The 17,228-nt window shown below is 43.4% G+C and overlaps 1 protein-coding gene across 2 annotated transcripts; it reads left to right on the top strand.

Annotated features, from left to right (window-relative positions):
- The first annotated feature begins 159 nt into the window (after nucleotides 1–159).
- On the top strand, nucleotides 160–16,992 carry map2k4b (mitogen-activated protein kinase kinase 4b). 2 transcript variants are annotated; one of them, XM_035734448.2, is made up of 13 exons: nucleotides 160–493; nucleotides 1,427–1,462; nucleotides 2,100–2,132; nucleotides 4,623–4,734; nucleotides 5,543–5,717; nucleotides 9,002–9,121; nucleotides 12,569–12,688; nucleotides 12,809–12,860; nucleotides 12,976–13,103; nucleotides 13,771–13,848; nucleotides 14,378–14,526; nucleotides 14,720–14,765; nucleotides 16,093–16,992. In XM_035734448.2, the coding sequence occupies exons 1-13, from the start codon at nucleotides 376–378 to the stop codon at nucleotides 16,204–16,206; spliced, it is 1,281 nt and encodes a 426-aa protein (XP_035590341.1). In that variant the 5' UTR covers nucleotides 160–375; the 3' UTR covers nucleotides 16,207–16,992. The 2 variants fall into 2 exon arrangements, with proteins under 2 accessions (XP_035590341.1, XP_035590342.1); XM_035734449.2 differs by lacking the exon at nucleotides 2,100–2,132.
- Nucleotides 16,993–17,228: the final 236 nt, after the last annotated feature.

Consider the following 17,228-nt stretch of genomic DNA (forward strand, 5'->3'; position numbering starts at 1 on the left):
CACCTTGGTTCGAATTCAGGCTGCATCACAACAGGTTATCTTGTAAACAAGAATTTGTTCTCAACTGACTTGCCTGGTTAAATAAAAAAGTATATATATATATATATATATATATAGTATTTGCTGGGTGTCCCATTATACCAGCCCAATGGAAACCCCCGCCCCATCTGGCGTAGCCTAACTGTTACGCACCGTCTTCCGTGACTCAGGAGTGTCCATGGTGCAGAATCGGGTGCCATAGCACATCTATAGACGTGGCCGTCGTATGCTGTGCTGCGTTCGCTCGGCTGGCGCAGTGTCCCGTGTGGAGCGAGAGAGGGCGAAGTTTACTCTGCCTGCATTGCAGCCTGAGCGCTGCTGGAATCGAACACAACAATGGCGTCTCCCAGTTCCAACAGCAACTCAACAACCTCCAACAGCAACATCGCAGGATCCACCTCGCACCATCATCACCCGCAAACACAACACATGACCACCGTCAGCAACATGCAAGGTAAGAGCAGATGCCCGAAATGTCGATTTTCTACTTGATCAGAGTTATTTAGCTGCTGAAAAACATGACTTGGTTAGCCTAGCTACCATTGCCCCGAGAGGCTAAGCTACATAGAAGAGATGCAGCTAGCTATATGCTGCTAAATGTAGCGCCTCGGCCATTTGTTGCAACATTGTAATTTTCTGCGCAGTGTACTGTAACAATGTTACAACTATTGAAACTTGATCGCGCCATCTGACAATTGTTACATTGTAGTTACGGACGTTTCACTGCATTTGAGTTTCCATTAATCGATTTTAGTCGAGTTAGTCGCTGCATCCACCACTAAAGACAGGGCCTAGTACCAGATTGAGAAATTGATGTTCTCTTTCACCAAACGTATATAGGCTATGTACTACTGTTTTGTTAGCGAATTAATTTGACATGTAGATGATCACAAATGTAATTACTTTGTGTTTCTATGTATATTTTCCCTTGGAAATATTGAGACATAATTGGCATTGACATGTCAGTGCTTTATTGTTTATTATAAACTGGGTGATTTGAGACCTGTAAGCTGATTGGCTGACAGCCTTGGTATATCAGACCGTATACAACGGGTATGACAAAACATGTATTTTATACTGCTCTAATTACATTGGTAACCAGTTTATAATAGCAATAAGGCACATCTGGGGTTTGTGGTATATGGCCAACATAGCACTTAGCTGTGGTATATCCAGGCACTTGGTGCTAAATTGTGCATAAGTACAGCCCTTAGCCATGGTATATTGGCCATATACCACACCCCCTCGTGCCTTATTGCTTAATTGTCACTGTTGTGTAATGTTGCAGTCTGTGATCAGTGTTTTAGTGCTATTAATCTAGGCCTACTTTGACACATGCGTTGTAGATGTCTGTACCAAATGTTCCGCTTTATTTTAAACATTTCAGAAATCAACACGTGCTGGAGATGTCAAAATGAAACAGGTACTATAGATTTTTTTATAGGATTTCAGTAGAATATTACTAGGTTGTTGTTTATGCAATGTTCTGTTCATCTTAGTGGAATATGATTTACCATTGTCTCAGTCCCCATTTCCCTTTTGGATTTTGATTTCCTCATTGAGTTCCCCATTCTGTATGTTTCCATTCACTGGTATGGGTTCTAGGTTAGAGATTTCCCACCATTCCATAGCTCCTGAAATAAACTCATTGTTGTAGCCTAATATGAGGCTCAATATCTTAGATGGCCAAATATTTGTAGGGTAGCATAAATACACAAATAACACGACCAGCCCTCACTTGCCATTGAAAGCTAGGGTTGCGCAGTCATAGTAGATTGACGACTTCCATCCAGATGACATAGATCTTCCTGTTGTTAACTCACTATCTATCCACCTGTAAATCACACAGAATCAATGTATTAATCTTCAACTACATGTTGCGCCTATGTTGCACTCTTGCGGAACAGCAACTGTTGCTAAATTTAACAGGCTAAATTCATAATCACGGGGATAACCAGATTAGCCAATTTTTTTTCGAAACCTATTGGAAAACACTCCCATGTTTTACAGTAAAAGAGCGCGAAGCCAAAATGTAGTAAAATGTCTTTTCTTTACCTTAGGGTTTCAGATAAGCCTGTCTGGAGTGCCCCAAAGTAAGCATTAGCACTCTCTCATAGCACAACAACCCTCTCTCTCTCTGTGGGTGCATCCAATAGTCTGAAGTGTCTCCTTTCCTCTATCTGCACTGACTGGACAGTTGACAGTAAATATTTGTTGGGCATCAACCAAATCTCTTTCACCTAGTATGTGTTGTCATAGCAGTGAAGGATATGATACAAGGTAGGTGGGGGAGGAGACAAGGAGAGGAAGCGACTCTAGACTATTGAGATGCAGCCTGTGTGGTTCTCTGGTAGTGGGGCGATCTGTCTACTGTTCTCTGTTGACTAATCTAATCCACGGTGGAGCATTTTGTTTGGGTGAGGATTCATTTGCACCTGGGCATAATGGTTAATGGGACCACTAGTACTGCACCTCTGATTTGGGCCTGTGGGTCACTCTACTCTGTATGTCAAAGAAGACCCCACGCTCCCATCTCATCTTCAACATTATCATATAGTTGAGTACCTAACAGGTATTTTTTCCCTGTTATGTATAGGCTGATAAAAGACCATGATAGAAACATTTAGCACTTAAAGAGTTAACAGATACGGACTATGTTAGTATGGAATAGATTATATCTTGCTGTCCCGTTTGGACATCATATCATGTTTTGAGGGTGTTGGTGCATTTCCTCTTTGACAAGTCTGTTACTGTAGCTACTGCACAATTTAAACAAACTATGGAAATGTCTTAAATGGATTCCCAGCGCATGCAGGTTTGCAATGCAATCAATTCATGTTGGGTTAATTTTGTAGTGGTAATTCAGTAATGACACTGGGGTGTTGTCTGCATTTCCTGGCAAGTGGGAGCCCCTGCATTTGTGGGCACTTTGCCTGTGTTTATAATGCATCGTGCTTGTGTTCTGTCAATATCCGGCAAATCCAAGCCTGAAAGGTATGGGGAGGCTGTCTCTCTGAGCATGTGGCAGTGACACTATAATTACACCAAAAGTATGTGGACACCTGCTCGTCGAACATCTCATTCCAAAATCTTGGTTATTAATATGGAGTTGGTCCCCCTTTTACTGCTATAATATGCCTCCACTCTTCTGGGAAAGCTTTCCACTAGATGTTGGAACATTGCTGCAGAGACTTGCTTCCATTCAGCCACGAGCATTAGTAAGGTTGGGCACTGATGTTGGTTTGCAGTCGGCGTTCCAGTTCATCCCAAAGGTGTTGGATGGGGTTGAGGTCAGGACTCTCTGCAGGCCAGTCAAGTTCTTCCACACCGATCTCGACAAACCATTTCTGTATGGACCTTACTTTGTGCACAGGGTCATTGTCATGCTGAAACAGGAAAGGGCCTTCCCCAAACTGTTGCCACAAAGTTGGAAGCACAAAATCATCTAGAATGTCATTGTATGTTGTAGCGTTAAGATTTCCCTTCACTGGACCTAAGGGGCCTAGCCCGAACCATGAAAAATAGCCCCATACCATAATTCCTTCTACACCAAACTTTACAGTTGGCAATATGCATTCGTGCAGGTAGTGTTCTTCTGGCATCCGCCAAACCAAGATTATTCCATCGGACTGCCAGTTGGTGAAGCATGATTCATCACTCGAGAAGGTGTTTCCGCTGCTCCAGTCCAATGGCGGCGAGCATTACACCATTCTAGCCGATGCTTGGCATTGCGCATGGTGATCTTAAGCTTGTGTGCTGCTGCTCGGCCATGGAAACACATTTCCTGAAGCTCCAGATGAACAGTTCTTGTGCTGACGTTGCTTCCAGAGGCAGTTTGGAACTTGGTAGTGAGTGTTGAAACAAAGGACAGACGAGTTTTACGTGCTACGCATGTCAGCACTCCGCGGTCCCGTCCTGTGAGCTTGTGTGGCCTACCACTTTGTGGCTAAGCCATTGTTGCTCCTAGACATTTCCACTTCACAATAACAGCACTTACAATTGACTGGGTCAGCTCTAGCAGGGCAGACATTTGACAAACCGACTTGTTGGAAAGGTGGCATCCTATGACGGTATAACGTTGAAAGTTACTGAGCTCCTCAGTATGTGCCATTCTACTGCCAATGTTTGTCTATGGAGATTGCATGGCTGTTTGCTCTGTTTTATACACCTGTCAGCAACAGGTGTGGTTGAAATAACAGAATCCACTAATTTCAAGGGGTGTCCACATGCTTTTGGCCATGTAGTGTATTATTTTCCAGTCTCCTGAAACATTACTGATACTTTCATTTTCTGAATTTCTCACTCAAGTTACACTGAAACTAAATTTACTCAGGGACTTCTCCTAGTTAGCATGAATTTAGTGGGGTTCACATACTAGTTTTATTGAACGAGTTTGAACTGATCTCATCATATTTTGAAATCTATTTATTCCATGTTCATTCATCCTGTTCTCTTACAACCCCATATCATTTCTATTCTGTGTCCCATCCACCAACGTATCAGTACATGCTCACCCTTTTTCCTCACCCGAACCAGCATGTGTCGTGTACGAACATGGCTGTTTCCTCCTGTCTCTCTGCCAGGTAAACGTAAAGCCCTGAAGCTGAACTTCGCCAACCCTCCAGTGAAGCCAGCTACCAGGTTGCCCCTCAATCCCTCACCTTCAACTGCCCCCTCCTTCCAGAACCCACACATGTAAGTGCTGTGGAGAGCGGGTTCAAAACACACCCTTATCCTAGTGCTAATCTAATGGTCAGTAAGAGGGGTGTTACGAAAGGGTTGTTGAGCCCTGATAGGCCTAGATTAGAACCTAGATTAGAAGTTTAGTAACTTTTTTAAAGTTCTATACAGGTTATGTATTTCTGTTTGGTGATTTATGTTTGCTTTATTCTTCTAGGGAAATATCATCTTCATACACACTGTAGGGTACTGTTTGTGTGCAGGAATAAACAGGGTTTAAAGCACTCTTATTCTCAGCCCTGAGAATACAGTAAAATGTCTGTGCAGGATGAGTCAGCATCTTCTTCAGTCTGCTCTGCTATTGAGGAAATAACCCAGAAGTAATATCTTGTTTCTCATGCTTTTTTAAAATGAGTTATACTTTTTGGATATTGAATACTGCACTGTTGGGTGGGGCTTGCAGGTTAAGCATTTCACTGTACTCGTGACAAAACGTGATACTTGAATGCAATAGGAGCGAGGTGGAGGCATCCTCTAAATGTCTCCAAATAAGATTAGCGGCTCAGGGACTTGATGCATTATTTATCACTTCCTCATGTATGTATAATGTATTTTCCCCTCTCTGCCCCAAACACACTCCCTTTCGTCTCTCTATCTTCCTATATTCCTATTTTACCCATCCTCCCACTGCTTTACCCCATCTTCCTCCTTCCCCACATTTTCCCCTCTTTTTATCTCCTTCATTCCTTCCTTCCTTCCTTCCTTCCTTCCTTCCTTCCTTCCTTCCTTCCTTCCTTCCTTCCTTCCTCTCCCTCCCCTAAAGAGAGCGTATGAGGACACACAGTATCGAGTCGTCGGGGAAGCTGAAGATTTCTACAGAGAATGCCTGTGACTTCACGGCCGAAGACCTGAGGGACCTGGGGGAGATCGGCCGCGGGGCCTACGGCTCCGTCAACAAGATGCAGCACAAACCCAGTGGACAGATCATGGCCGTCAAGGTGACCACACCAGCTGCTTTCATCCTCACTGACTGAGCCATTACAGGCTGAATAGTAACATTGATATACTGTAGTCTACCCACCTCGTAAATTGCTCTGTCCATGTAAATAAATCATGGATCTGTGTGTGACAGTTTGGTTTAGATGTGCCCATCTCAAGGAGGATGCATAATGATTAGGAAAGCTTGTAAAATATCGTCTTGATTCTTGGTCAAATCAAATTGTATTTGTCACATGCGCCGAATACAACAGGCGTAGACGTTAGTGAAATGCTATTGTACAAACCCTTAACCAACAATGCAGTTAAGAAAAATAAGTGTTAAGTAAAAAAAATAAGCAGCAGTGTAATAGAGGGGGGCGGGGGGGGGGAGCAATGCAAATAGTCTGGGTAGCCATTTGATTAGCTGTTCAGGAGTCTTATGGCTTGGGGATTAGAAGCTGTTAAAGCCTTTTGGACCTAGACTTTGCGCTCCGGTACCGCTTGCCTTGTGGTAGCAGAGAGAACAGTCTATGACTAGGGTGGCTGGAGTCTTCGACAATTCTTAGGGCCTTCCTCTGACACTGCCTGGTATAGAGGTCCTGAATGGCAGGAAGCTTGGCCCCAGTGATGTACTGGCCTGTTCGCACTACCCTCTGTAGTGCGGTCGGAGGCAGAGCAGTTGCCATGATGGTTGCAGTGATGCAACTCGATGCAGCAGCTGTAGAACGTTTTGAGGATCTGAGACCCATGCCAAAACTTTCCAGTCTCCTGAGGGGGATAAGACGTTGTCGTGCCCTCTTCACGACTGTCTTGGTGTGTTTGGACCATGATAGTTTGTTGGTGATGTGGATACCAAGGAACTTGAAGCTCTCAAACTGCTCCACTACAGCCCCGTCAATGAGAATGGGGGTGTGCTCGGTCCTCCTTTTCCTGTAGTCCACAATCATCTCCTTTGTCTTGATCACGTCGAGGGAGAGGTTGTTGTCCTGGCACCACACGGTCAGGTCTCTGACGACCTCCCTATAGGCTGTCTCAACGCTATCGTGATCAGGCCTACCACTGTTGTGTCGTCGGCAAACTTAGGGATGGTGTTGTAGTTGTGCCTGGCCGTGCAATCATGAGTGAACAGGGAGTACAGGAGGGGACGGAGCACGTACCCCTGAGTAGCACCTGTGTTGAGGATCAGCACAGCAGATGTTGTTACCTACCCTTACCACCTGGGGACGTCCTGTCAGAAAGTCGAGTATCCAGTTGCAGAGGGAGGTGTTTAGTCCCAGGGTCTTTAGCTTAGTGATGAGCTTTGAGGGCACTATGGTGTTCAATACTGAGCTGTTGTCAATGAGTATCATTCTCACGTAGGTGTTCCTTTTGTTCAAGTAGGAAAGGGCTGTGTGGAGTGCAATAGAGATTGCATCGTCTGTGGATCTGTTAGGGTGGTATACAAATTGTAGTGGGTCTAGGGTTTCTGGGATAATGGTATTGTGAGCCGTGACCAGCCTTTCAAAGCACTTCATGGCTATAGATGTGAGTGCTACGGGTCGGTAGTCATTAAGGCAGGTTACCTTAGTCTCCTTGGGCACAGGCCCTATGGTGGTCTGCTTGAGACATGTTGGTATTAGACTCAGACAGGGAGAGGTTGTAAGTGAAGATACTTGCGCATGCTCAGAGTGCACGTCCTGGTAATCCGTTTATCCTTGCGACCTTGTGAATGTTGGCTTCGGAGAGCGTGATCACACAGTCGCCCGGAACAGCTGATGCTCTCATGCATGCTTCAGTGTTGCTTGCCTCGATGCGAGCATAGAAGTAATTTAGCTCATCTGGTAGGCTTGTCACTGTGCAGCTCGCGGCTTTGCTTCCCATTGTAGTCTGTAATCGTTTGCAAGCCCTGCCACATCTGACTAGCGTCAGAGCCGGTGTAGTACGATTCAATCTTAGTCATTTATTGACGCTTTGCCTGTTTGATGATCTGTCGGAGGGCATAGCGGGATTTCTTATAAGTGTTCGGGTTAGAGTCCCACTCCTTGAAAGTGGCAGCTCTACCCTTTAGCAAAGTGCAGATGTTGCCTTTAATCCATGCCTTCTGGTTGGGGTATGTACGTACAGTCAATGTGGGGACAACGTCGTCTATGCACTTATTGGTAAAGCCAGTGACTGATGTGGTGTACTCCTCAATTCCATCGGTAGAATCCCGGAACATATTGCAGTCTGTGCTAGCAAAACAGTCCTGTAGCTTAGCATCTGAGTCATCTGACCACTTCTTTATTGACTGAGTCACTGGCGCTTCCTGCTTTAGTTTTTGCTTGTAAGCGGGAATAAGGCGGATAGATTTATGTTCAGATTTGCCAAATGCAGGGCGAGGGAGAGCTTTGTACGCGTCTCTGTGTGTGGAGTAAATGTGGTCTAGGGTTTTTTTCCTCTGGTTGCACAATTAAGTTTCTCTGCATTAAAGTCCCCGGCCACAGCTCATTGAGTGCCAGTATGTTTTGTTTTTTTGGTGGTAAATAGGCAGCTACGAAAAATATAGATGACGACTCTCTTGGTAAATAGTGTGGTCTACAGCTTATAATCAGATACTCTACCTCAGGCGAGACTTCCTTAATATTAGACTGTGCACCAGCTGTTGTTTTCAAATATACACAGACCGCCACCCCTGTCTTACCGGAGGCAGCTGTTCTATCTTGCCGATGCAACGTTAACCCCGCCAACTGTATGTTATTCATGTCGTCGTTCAGCCATGACTCGGTGAAACATAAGATATTACAGTTTTTAATGTCCCGTTGGTCGGATATTCGTGGTCGTACCTCGTCTAGTTTATCTAATGATTGTACTTTGGCTAATAGGACTGATGGTACAGGTAGATTACCCCCTCGCCGTCAGATCCTTACAAGGCACCCTGACCTACGTCCCCGTTATCTCTTTCTCCTGCGAATGACGGGGATTTGGGCCTTGTCAGGTGTCTGAAGTAAATCGCGTCCGACTCGCTAAAGGGAATCTTCGTCCATTACGTGGTGAGTAATCGGTGTCCTGATCTCCAGAAGCTCTTTTCGGTCATAAGAGACGGTGGCAGAAACATTATGCACAAAATAAAAAACACACACAATGGCACAATTGGTTAGGAGCCCATAAAACGTCAGCCATCTCCTCCGGAACCATTCTATGTTAGACCTAGTAATACAACAATGTTTTGACCATAATGGTCTTCATCAGGTGATGACTAGTACATCCTATGAACTGACCTCTAAGCTGTTGATAGTTTCCCCTATTTCTGCTGAACATGTTTGGTTGTTGTCACTGTTTCCCTCAGAGGATCCGTTCCACGGTGGATGAGAAGGAGCAGAAGCAGCTGCTGATGGATCTAGACGTGGTGATGAGGAGTAGTGACTGTCTCTATATCGTCCAGTTTTACGGAGCTCTCTTCAGAGAGGTGAGACTGTTATATTATACAAACGTATGTGGACACTTTGCTGTTATCACAGCCTCCGCTCTTCTGGGAAGGCTTTCCACTAGATGTTGGAAAGTTACTGTAGGAACGTGCTTCCATTCAGCCATGAGCATTAGAGAGGTCGGCACTTGTGTTGGGGTGACTAGGCCTGGTTTGCAGTTGGCGTTCAAACTCATCCCAAAGGTGTTCGATGGGGTTGAGGTCAGGGCTCTGTGCAGGCCAGTCAAGTTCTTCCACACGGGATCTCAACAAACCATTTATGTATAGACCTCACTTTGTGCATGGGGCCATTGTCATGCTAAAACAGGAAAGTGCCTTCCCCAAACTGTTGCCAAAAAGTTGGAAGCACAGAATCGTCTAGAATCTCACTGTATGTTCAAAAGCATTAAGATTTTCCCTTCACTGGAACTAATGGGCGTAGCCCGAATCATGTAAATCAGCACCAGACTATTATTCCTCCCACTAAACTTTACAGTTGGCACTATGTATTGGGGCAGGTAGCGTTCTACTGGCTTCCGCCAAACCCAGATTCGTCAGAATGCCAGATGGTGAAGTGTTATCATCACTCCAGAGAACGCCTTTCCACTGCTCCAGAGTCCAATGGCGGAGTCCAACCACTCCAGCCGACGCTTGGCATTGTGCAGGATCTTAGAATTTAGGTGGCTGCTCGGAATGGAAACCCATTTCATGAAGCTCCAGACGAACAGTTCTTGTTCTGACATTGCTTCCAGGGGCAGTTTGGAACTCGGTAGTGAGCGTTAAAACCGAGGAGAAGTTTTACTTGCTACACGCTTCAGCACTCTGTAGTGACTGCCTCTATATCGCCCAGTTTACGGAACTCTCTTCAGATAGTTGAGACTGTTATATTATATACGGTAAATTCGGAAAGTATTCAGACCCCTTTTTCCACATTTTGTTACGTTACAGCCTTTAAAAAATATATATTTTACCCCCTTTTTCTTCCCATTTTCTGTCTAGTCTCATCACTGGTACTCCCCAACGGGCTCGGGAGTTGAAGGTCGACTCATGCGTCCTCTGAAACATGACCCGCCTAACCGCGCTTTTTAACACCCGCCCTCTTAACCCGGAAGCCAGCCGCACAATGACACGCCACAAGGAGTCTCTAGAGCGCGGTTGTGATGCAGCACGGGATTGAACCGCTGCGCCACTCGGGAGGCCCTGTTACAGCCTTATTCTGAATTTAAAATTTTAAAAAATCCCTCATCAATCTACAGACAATACCCCATAATGACAAAGTGAAAACAGATTTTTACATTTTTGCAAATTGAAAATAAAAAACAGATACCTTATTTACATAAGTATTCAGACCCTTTGCTCTGAGACTCGAAATTGAGCTCGTACATCCTGTTTCCATTGATCATCATTGAGCTGTCTTTTCAACTTGATTGGAGTCCACCTGTGGTAAATTCAATTGATTGGATGTGATGTGGAAAGGCACACACCTGTCTATATAAGGTCCCACAGTTGACAGTACATGTCAAGGCAAAAACCAAACCATGAAGTTGAAGGAATTGTCTGTAGAGCTCTGAGACAGGACTGTGTCCAGGCACAGATCTGGGGAAGAGTACCAAAAAAGTTCCCTAAAAACAGAGGCCCCCGTCATTCTTAAATGGAAAAAGTTTGGAACCACCAAGACTCTTCCTAAAGCTGGCCGCCTGGCCAAACTGAGCAATCGGAGGAGAAGGGCCTTGGTTAGGGAGGTGACTAAGAAGCCAATGGTCACTGTCACAGAGCTCCAGAGTACCTGTGTGGAGATGGGAGAACCTTCCAGAAGGACCAACATCTCTGCAGCACTCCACCAATCAGGCCTTTATGGTAGAGTGGCCAGACTGAAGCCATTCCTCAGTAAAAGGCACATGACAGCCCGCTTGGAGTTTGCCAAAAGGCACCTAAAGGACTCTGACCATGATTAGATTTTCTGGTCTGATGAAACCAAGATTGAACTCTTTGGACAGAATGCCAAGTCTCACGTCTGGAGGAAACCTGGCACCATCCCTGCGGTGAAGCATGGTGGTGGCAGAATCATGCTGTGGGAATGTTTTTCAGGGACTGGGAGACTAGTCAGGATTGAGGGAAAGATGAACAGAGCAAAGTACAGAGAGAACCTTGATGAAAACCTGCTCCAGAGCGCTCAGGACCTCAGACTGGGGCCGAGGTTCACCTTCCAACAGAACAACGACCTTAGGCACACAGCCAAGACAACGCAGGAGTGGCTTTGGGACAAGTCTCTGAATGTCCTTGAGTGGCCCAGCCAGAGCCCGGACTTAGGTTTCAGGCGATGCTTCTCATCTAACCTGACAGAGCTTGAGAGGATCTGCAGAGAAGAATGGGAGAAACTCCCCAAATACAGATGTGTTTACCCAAGAGTACTCACGGCTGTAATCGCTGCCAAAGGTGCTTCAACAAAATACTGAGTGAAGGGTCTGAATACTTATGTAAATGTGATGTTTCAGTTTTTTATTTTTAATACATTTGCAAAAAAATCTATAAAGCTGTTTTAGCTCTGTCATTATGAAGTAATGTGTAGATTGATGAGGGGGAAAAACTATTTCATCCATTTTAGAATGAGGTTGTAATGTAACAAAATGTGGAAAAAGACTAGTGGCCTGAATACTTTTTTGAATTTACTATATTAGGAGTAGTGACTGTCTCTATCGTACAGTTGTACGGAGCTCTTAAGGATCCGCCCCTTTTCCCCTCCAATTTTCGCCTAAAATGACATACCCAACTCTAACTGCCTGTAGCTCTGGCCCAGAAGCAAGTTTGTGGAATTTTGAAAGGAATTTAGGAGAATATAACACAATAGATCTGGTAAAATATAATACAAAAAAACACATTATTTTGTATATATTTTTTTGACCATCATCTTTGAAATGCAAAGGCGAGGCCATAATGTATTATTCCAGCCCAGTTGCAATTTAGATTTTGGACACCAGATGGCAGCAGTGTATGTGCAACGTTTTATACTGATCTAATGAAACATTGCATTTCTGTTCAAAATGTTATATCAAGACTGCCCAAATGTGCCCAATTTGTTTATTAATAACATTTCATGTTCAAAATTGTGCCCTCTCCTCAAACAATAGCATGGTATTATTTCAATGTAATAGCTGCTATAAGTTGAACAGTGCAGTTTGATTAACAAGAATTTAAGCTTTCTGTCCTGGGAAATGTTCTTGTTACTTACAACCTCATGTTAATCACATTAGCCTACGTTAGCTCAACCATCTCGTGGACGGGACACCGATCCTGAAGAATATAAGAGCAGTTAGAATATCTAATTAGAGAGGTTCTGTTCTGGGGCAGAAGTAATAATCAAATGTTGGGTCGGGACTGGAAACGTTGTTTTGTTTCAATTATATTTGTTTAGCATACTTGTGATCAATAATGAAATCTCTTTCTTTTTAGGGCGACTGTTGGATATGTATGGAACTAATGTCTACCTCATTCGACAAATTCTACAAATATGTATATTGTTCGTTAGATGACGTCATTCCAGAGGAAATATTAGGCAAAATCACATTAGCAGTGAGTTAAAAAAAAATATTTACTGTGAAATATAATCTGTTTATAACATATTTATATGAATGCAGTTGTTGGTCACAGATACAGTAGATTGTAACAAAATGTTTACTTTTCTTTTTACAGACCGTTAAAGCACTGAACCACTTAAAAGAAAACTTGAAAATAATTCACAGAGGTAAGTCTTGGTTGTCAGATACATCTTTTTCAGTTTGGCCATGTGTGTAAAAATGATTCTCACAGCTATGTTTGGTGCATGAACTCTTAAAACCTTTGTTTGTGTGCTCTCCCAGACATCAAACCTTCCAACATTCTCATGGATCGTAACGGTAACATCAAGCTGTGTGACTTTGGCATCAGCGGCCAGCTGGTGGACTCAATAGCCAAGACCAGAGACGCAGGCTGCAGACCCTACATGGCGGTAAGTCTGGTTGAGACGGGTGTCATGTAAAAATCATCCCGGTGTGAAATGGTTCCCAATCGTTCTGATTGTGTTGTGATGTCATGCTGTAAAACGTCTCCCAGCGTGAAAATGTTCCCTGTTCAATAATTGCACGTGCGTCTCTTTATGTGGATGGCTGAGCAACATGTTTCTCTCACACCCTTTCTCGACCTAGGGGAAAAACTGTTCTGTGGGCACGCACATTTGCTTAACACATCTGCCAATCAATGGTTGCCAGGAGTATTGACATTGACCAATCATTTTTGCGATTACAAAGACGTTGGCACTACGGGAGGGTGTGAGAGAAACATCCGCACAAGCTCAGCCATCCACATAAAGAGACGCACGTGCAATTATTGAACTGGAAACATTTTCACGCTGAGAGAAGTTTTACAGCATGACATTACAATCACAACACAATCAGAACGATTGGGAACTATTTCACGCTGGGAGGATTTTTACATGACAATGGGCACTGCTTTCTTTATATTGTTTGAAACAAATACTAAGTACGGTAGTAAGACGCCTGGGTAACTTGAATGTTTGTGCAAATCTCACTACAATGTTCGCTAGGATTCAGTTCCTGAATTGCCCAGTATATCGTATATAAGTGTAATGTTGGTTAAGTTGTGTTTTTGTCCTCCAGCCGGAGAGGATAGACCCCAGTGCTTCCAGACAAGGCTACGACGTCCGATCAGACGTGTGGAGTTTGGGGATAACCCTGGTAATTATCTCATTCAGATGATTCCTACATTGATTTGATGCTGACCAATGGGACTGGAGAAAAATGGCTTTACTATATTGCCAAACATATATTATTGCCTAGCTGCATGGTTGAGTTTTATTGATATCAACCTATTAAAGCTGCAATATGTAACTTTTTGGGTGCCTCGACGACCAAATTCACATAGAAATGTGAGTTATAGATCTTTCATTCCCATTGAAGTCTGAGAAGCAGTGGATCTGTTCTATGTTCACTATTTTGATGCTTCCCTTAAGTTTCTTTTTTGTGTCTTTTACTGTCAGTTTTGTACATCAGTTACAATTTATGGAATAGATATTTCACATCGTATTAGGTGGTACAATGATTCTCTACACTAGCTTGTTTTTGTCACAAACTGAAACCGTTAGAATTTTTGTAACCAGGAAATTGCAGAGCTATTTCTGCATAGTGCATCTTTTAACTAATTCTAAACCCTTGGTGGTGGTGGTAGCCAATGAGTAATAACATGTTTCTTCTTGTGTGTCTTCAGTACGAGCTTGCCACCGGCAGGTTCCCCTACCCCAAGTGGAATAGTGTGTTTGATCAGCTGACCCAGGTGGTGAAGGGCGAGCCGCCCCAGCTCTGCAACTCTGAAGACAGGCAGTTCTCCCCCAAGTTCATCAACTTTGTCAACTTATGGTGAGTATCACCTCTGGTGAAAGCAGTCTACCACTGGATATGCTATTGCACAATGACGGTCACCTCGAGGCTTTTTCATTTATGCCCTCTACTGGTAGAATGGTGAAAAGGCAACAGTGCTGTTTACCCAACAGCAGTATATTGCTGTTTGTTGTATATATAATTGCCCCCCCTTTTTTTTTTTTTTTTACAGCCTCACAAAGGATGAGTCAAAACGGCCAAAGTACAAGGAGCTCCTGGTAAGTTTGTCTTTCTATGGTAGGACTTGGGATGTTATATGCCTTTTGGATTTCACGGTGTATTGTCTGCTATGTGGGCAACTGTAAAGCCTGAGCTATACTGAACAAAAATATCAACGCAACCTGCACTAATGTCAAAGATGTTACTGAGTTAGTTCATATAAGGAAATCAGTACATTTTAAAGTCATTAGGCCCTAATCTATGGATTTCACATGACTGGGAATACAGATATGCATCTATTGGTCACAGATACCTTTAAAAATAAAAGTAGGGGTGTGGATCAGAAAACCAGTCAGTAACTGGTGTGACCACCATTTGCCTTGTGTAGCGTCACACATCTCCTTCACATAGAGTTGTTGGCTTTTGATTGTGGCCTGTGGAATATAGTCCAACTCCGAACTGCAGTCAGGTTAAGACCCTGGTGAGGATGACGAGCACGCAGATAAGCATCCCTGAGACAGTTTGTGCAGAAATCCTTCGGTTTTGAAAACCCACAGTTTCATCAGATGTCTGGGTAGCTGGTCTCAGACAATCCAGCAGGTGAAGAAGCCAGATGTGGAGTTCCTGTGCTGGCAGGGTTACACGTGGTCTGCGGTTGTGAGGCCGGTTGGACGTACTACCAAATTCTCTAAAATTACATTGGAGGTGGCTTATGTTAGAGAAATGAACATTCAATTCTCTGGCAACAGCTCTGCTGGACATTCCTGCAGTCAGCATGCCATTTGCATGCTCCCTCAACTTGAGACATCTGTGTTATTGTATTGTGTGACAAAACTGCGCATTCTAGTGGTCTTTTATTGTCTCCAGCATAAGGTGCACCTGTGTAATAGTCATGCTGTTTAATCAGCTTCTTGATATGCCACACCTGACAGCTTCTTGATATGCCACGCCTGTCTTGGCAAAGGACAAATGCTCACTAACAGGGATGTACACAAATTTGTGCACAAAATTTGGGAGAAATAAGCTTTTTGTGTGTATGGAAAATTTCTGCGATCTTTCATTTCAGAAATAATCAGAAGCCGTCTGTGCTCTTTTAAGGTTCCTTACTACTGACAAGTGTCTGTTCAAGGTGCGTAGGAGTCAAAATAAGAATAGTGGAAGAAATGGACCCGCACACTGTCAAAAAAAGGAATAGATCCAAAACGGAGGCTTGAATGCAAAATATATATATTTTTTTTGCATATGGAACATTCTGGAATCTTTTATTTCAGCTTATGAAACATGGGACCAACACCTTACATCTTGCGATTTTATATTTTTGTTCAGTGTAGTTTCTCAGTGGCCATATTGAACTTGTGACTGAGGTAATGTTTTTATCTCCCCCAGAAACACCCGTTCATCCTGATGTACGAGGAGAGGTGTGTGGATGTGGCCAGCTACGTGTGTCGCATCCTGGACCAGATCCCAGCGTCCCCCATCTCACCCATGTACCTGGACTGACTGGGGGGGACACTTTGCACCGCAACACACATGCCGGGGGGCAGTACACCGCATGACATCTTAGCCCTCAGATACAGAGTTACAATAGTATCATCTGTTTGTTTCCATGTTCCAAAGAACACGAGAACAATTTCATATAAAAAAACGTATCGCCCTGTGCAATACGATAATACACACACACACTCACGCTTGTTCAGTGTCAATTAAAATATCTAGATTATCCTCCCGTCTTCAGACAGCTAAACTTGAAGACATTCAGTTGGCTCAACGTATGTATGACGTTCATCTTTTTTTTATGTGCTAGAAAAAAGGGTTAGAGTACATATACTGTATATGTACAGGTGTGTGTGTGTGTGTGTGTGTATGTATGTATGTATGTATGTATGTATATAAATATATATATTAGTACCAGTCAAAAGTCTGGACGCCTACTCATTCCAAGGGTTTTGTTTATTTTAACAATTTTCTACATGGTAGAATAATAGGGAAGACATCAAACTATGAAATAACACTTATGGAATCATGTAGTAACCAAAAAATGTGTTAAACAATAAAACATTTGTTTTTGTTTTTTTGTTTTGAGATTCTTCAATGTAACCACCCTTTGCCTTGATGACAGCTTTGCACACTCTTGGCATTCTCTCAACCAACTTCATGAGGTAGTCACCTGGAATGTATTTTAAGTGTCTCTACTTTTACTGGTACTATATATTTACGCACACACACATACTTGAAAATCGATGTAAACGAATACAGAAGTTACCAAATAAACATGTTGGAAAGTGATGCTCATAACATGAACAAAATAGTATTATATTTGGATTGTATGTGATGGACTGTTTGTGTGCTCACTTCTGTCGTCAGAAAATGTACAGATGTATGCAGACAGACTTGTCTAAGTGAGACGCACGTGTCACACAGTACGTTATGGTCACCTACACTCATTGTAAATGAATGGGTTTGATGATGCAAAAGTTTGAAACACAAATCGATGGTGTTAACGTGGCTTTATTTTCTTAATA

The sequence above is a fragment of the Oncorhynchus keta genome, chromosome 24 (assembly GCF_023373465.1).
Source record: "Oncorhynchus keta strain PuntledgeMale-10-30-2019 chromosome 24, Oket_V2, whole genome shotgun sequence".
NCBI classification, from domain to species: domain Eukaryota; kingdom Metazoa; phylum Chordata; class Actinopteri; order Salmoniformes; family Salmonidae; genus Oncorhynchus; species Oncorhynchus keta.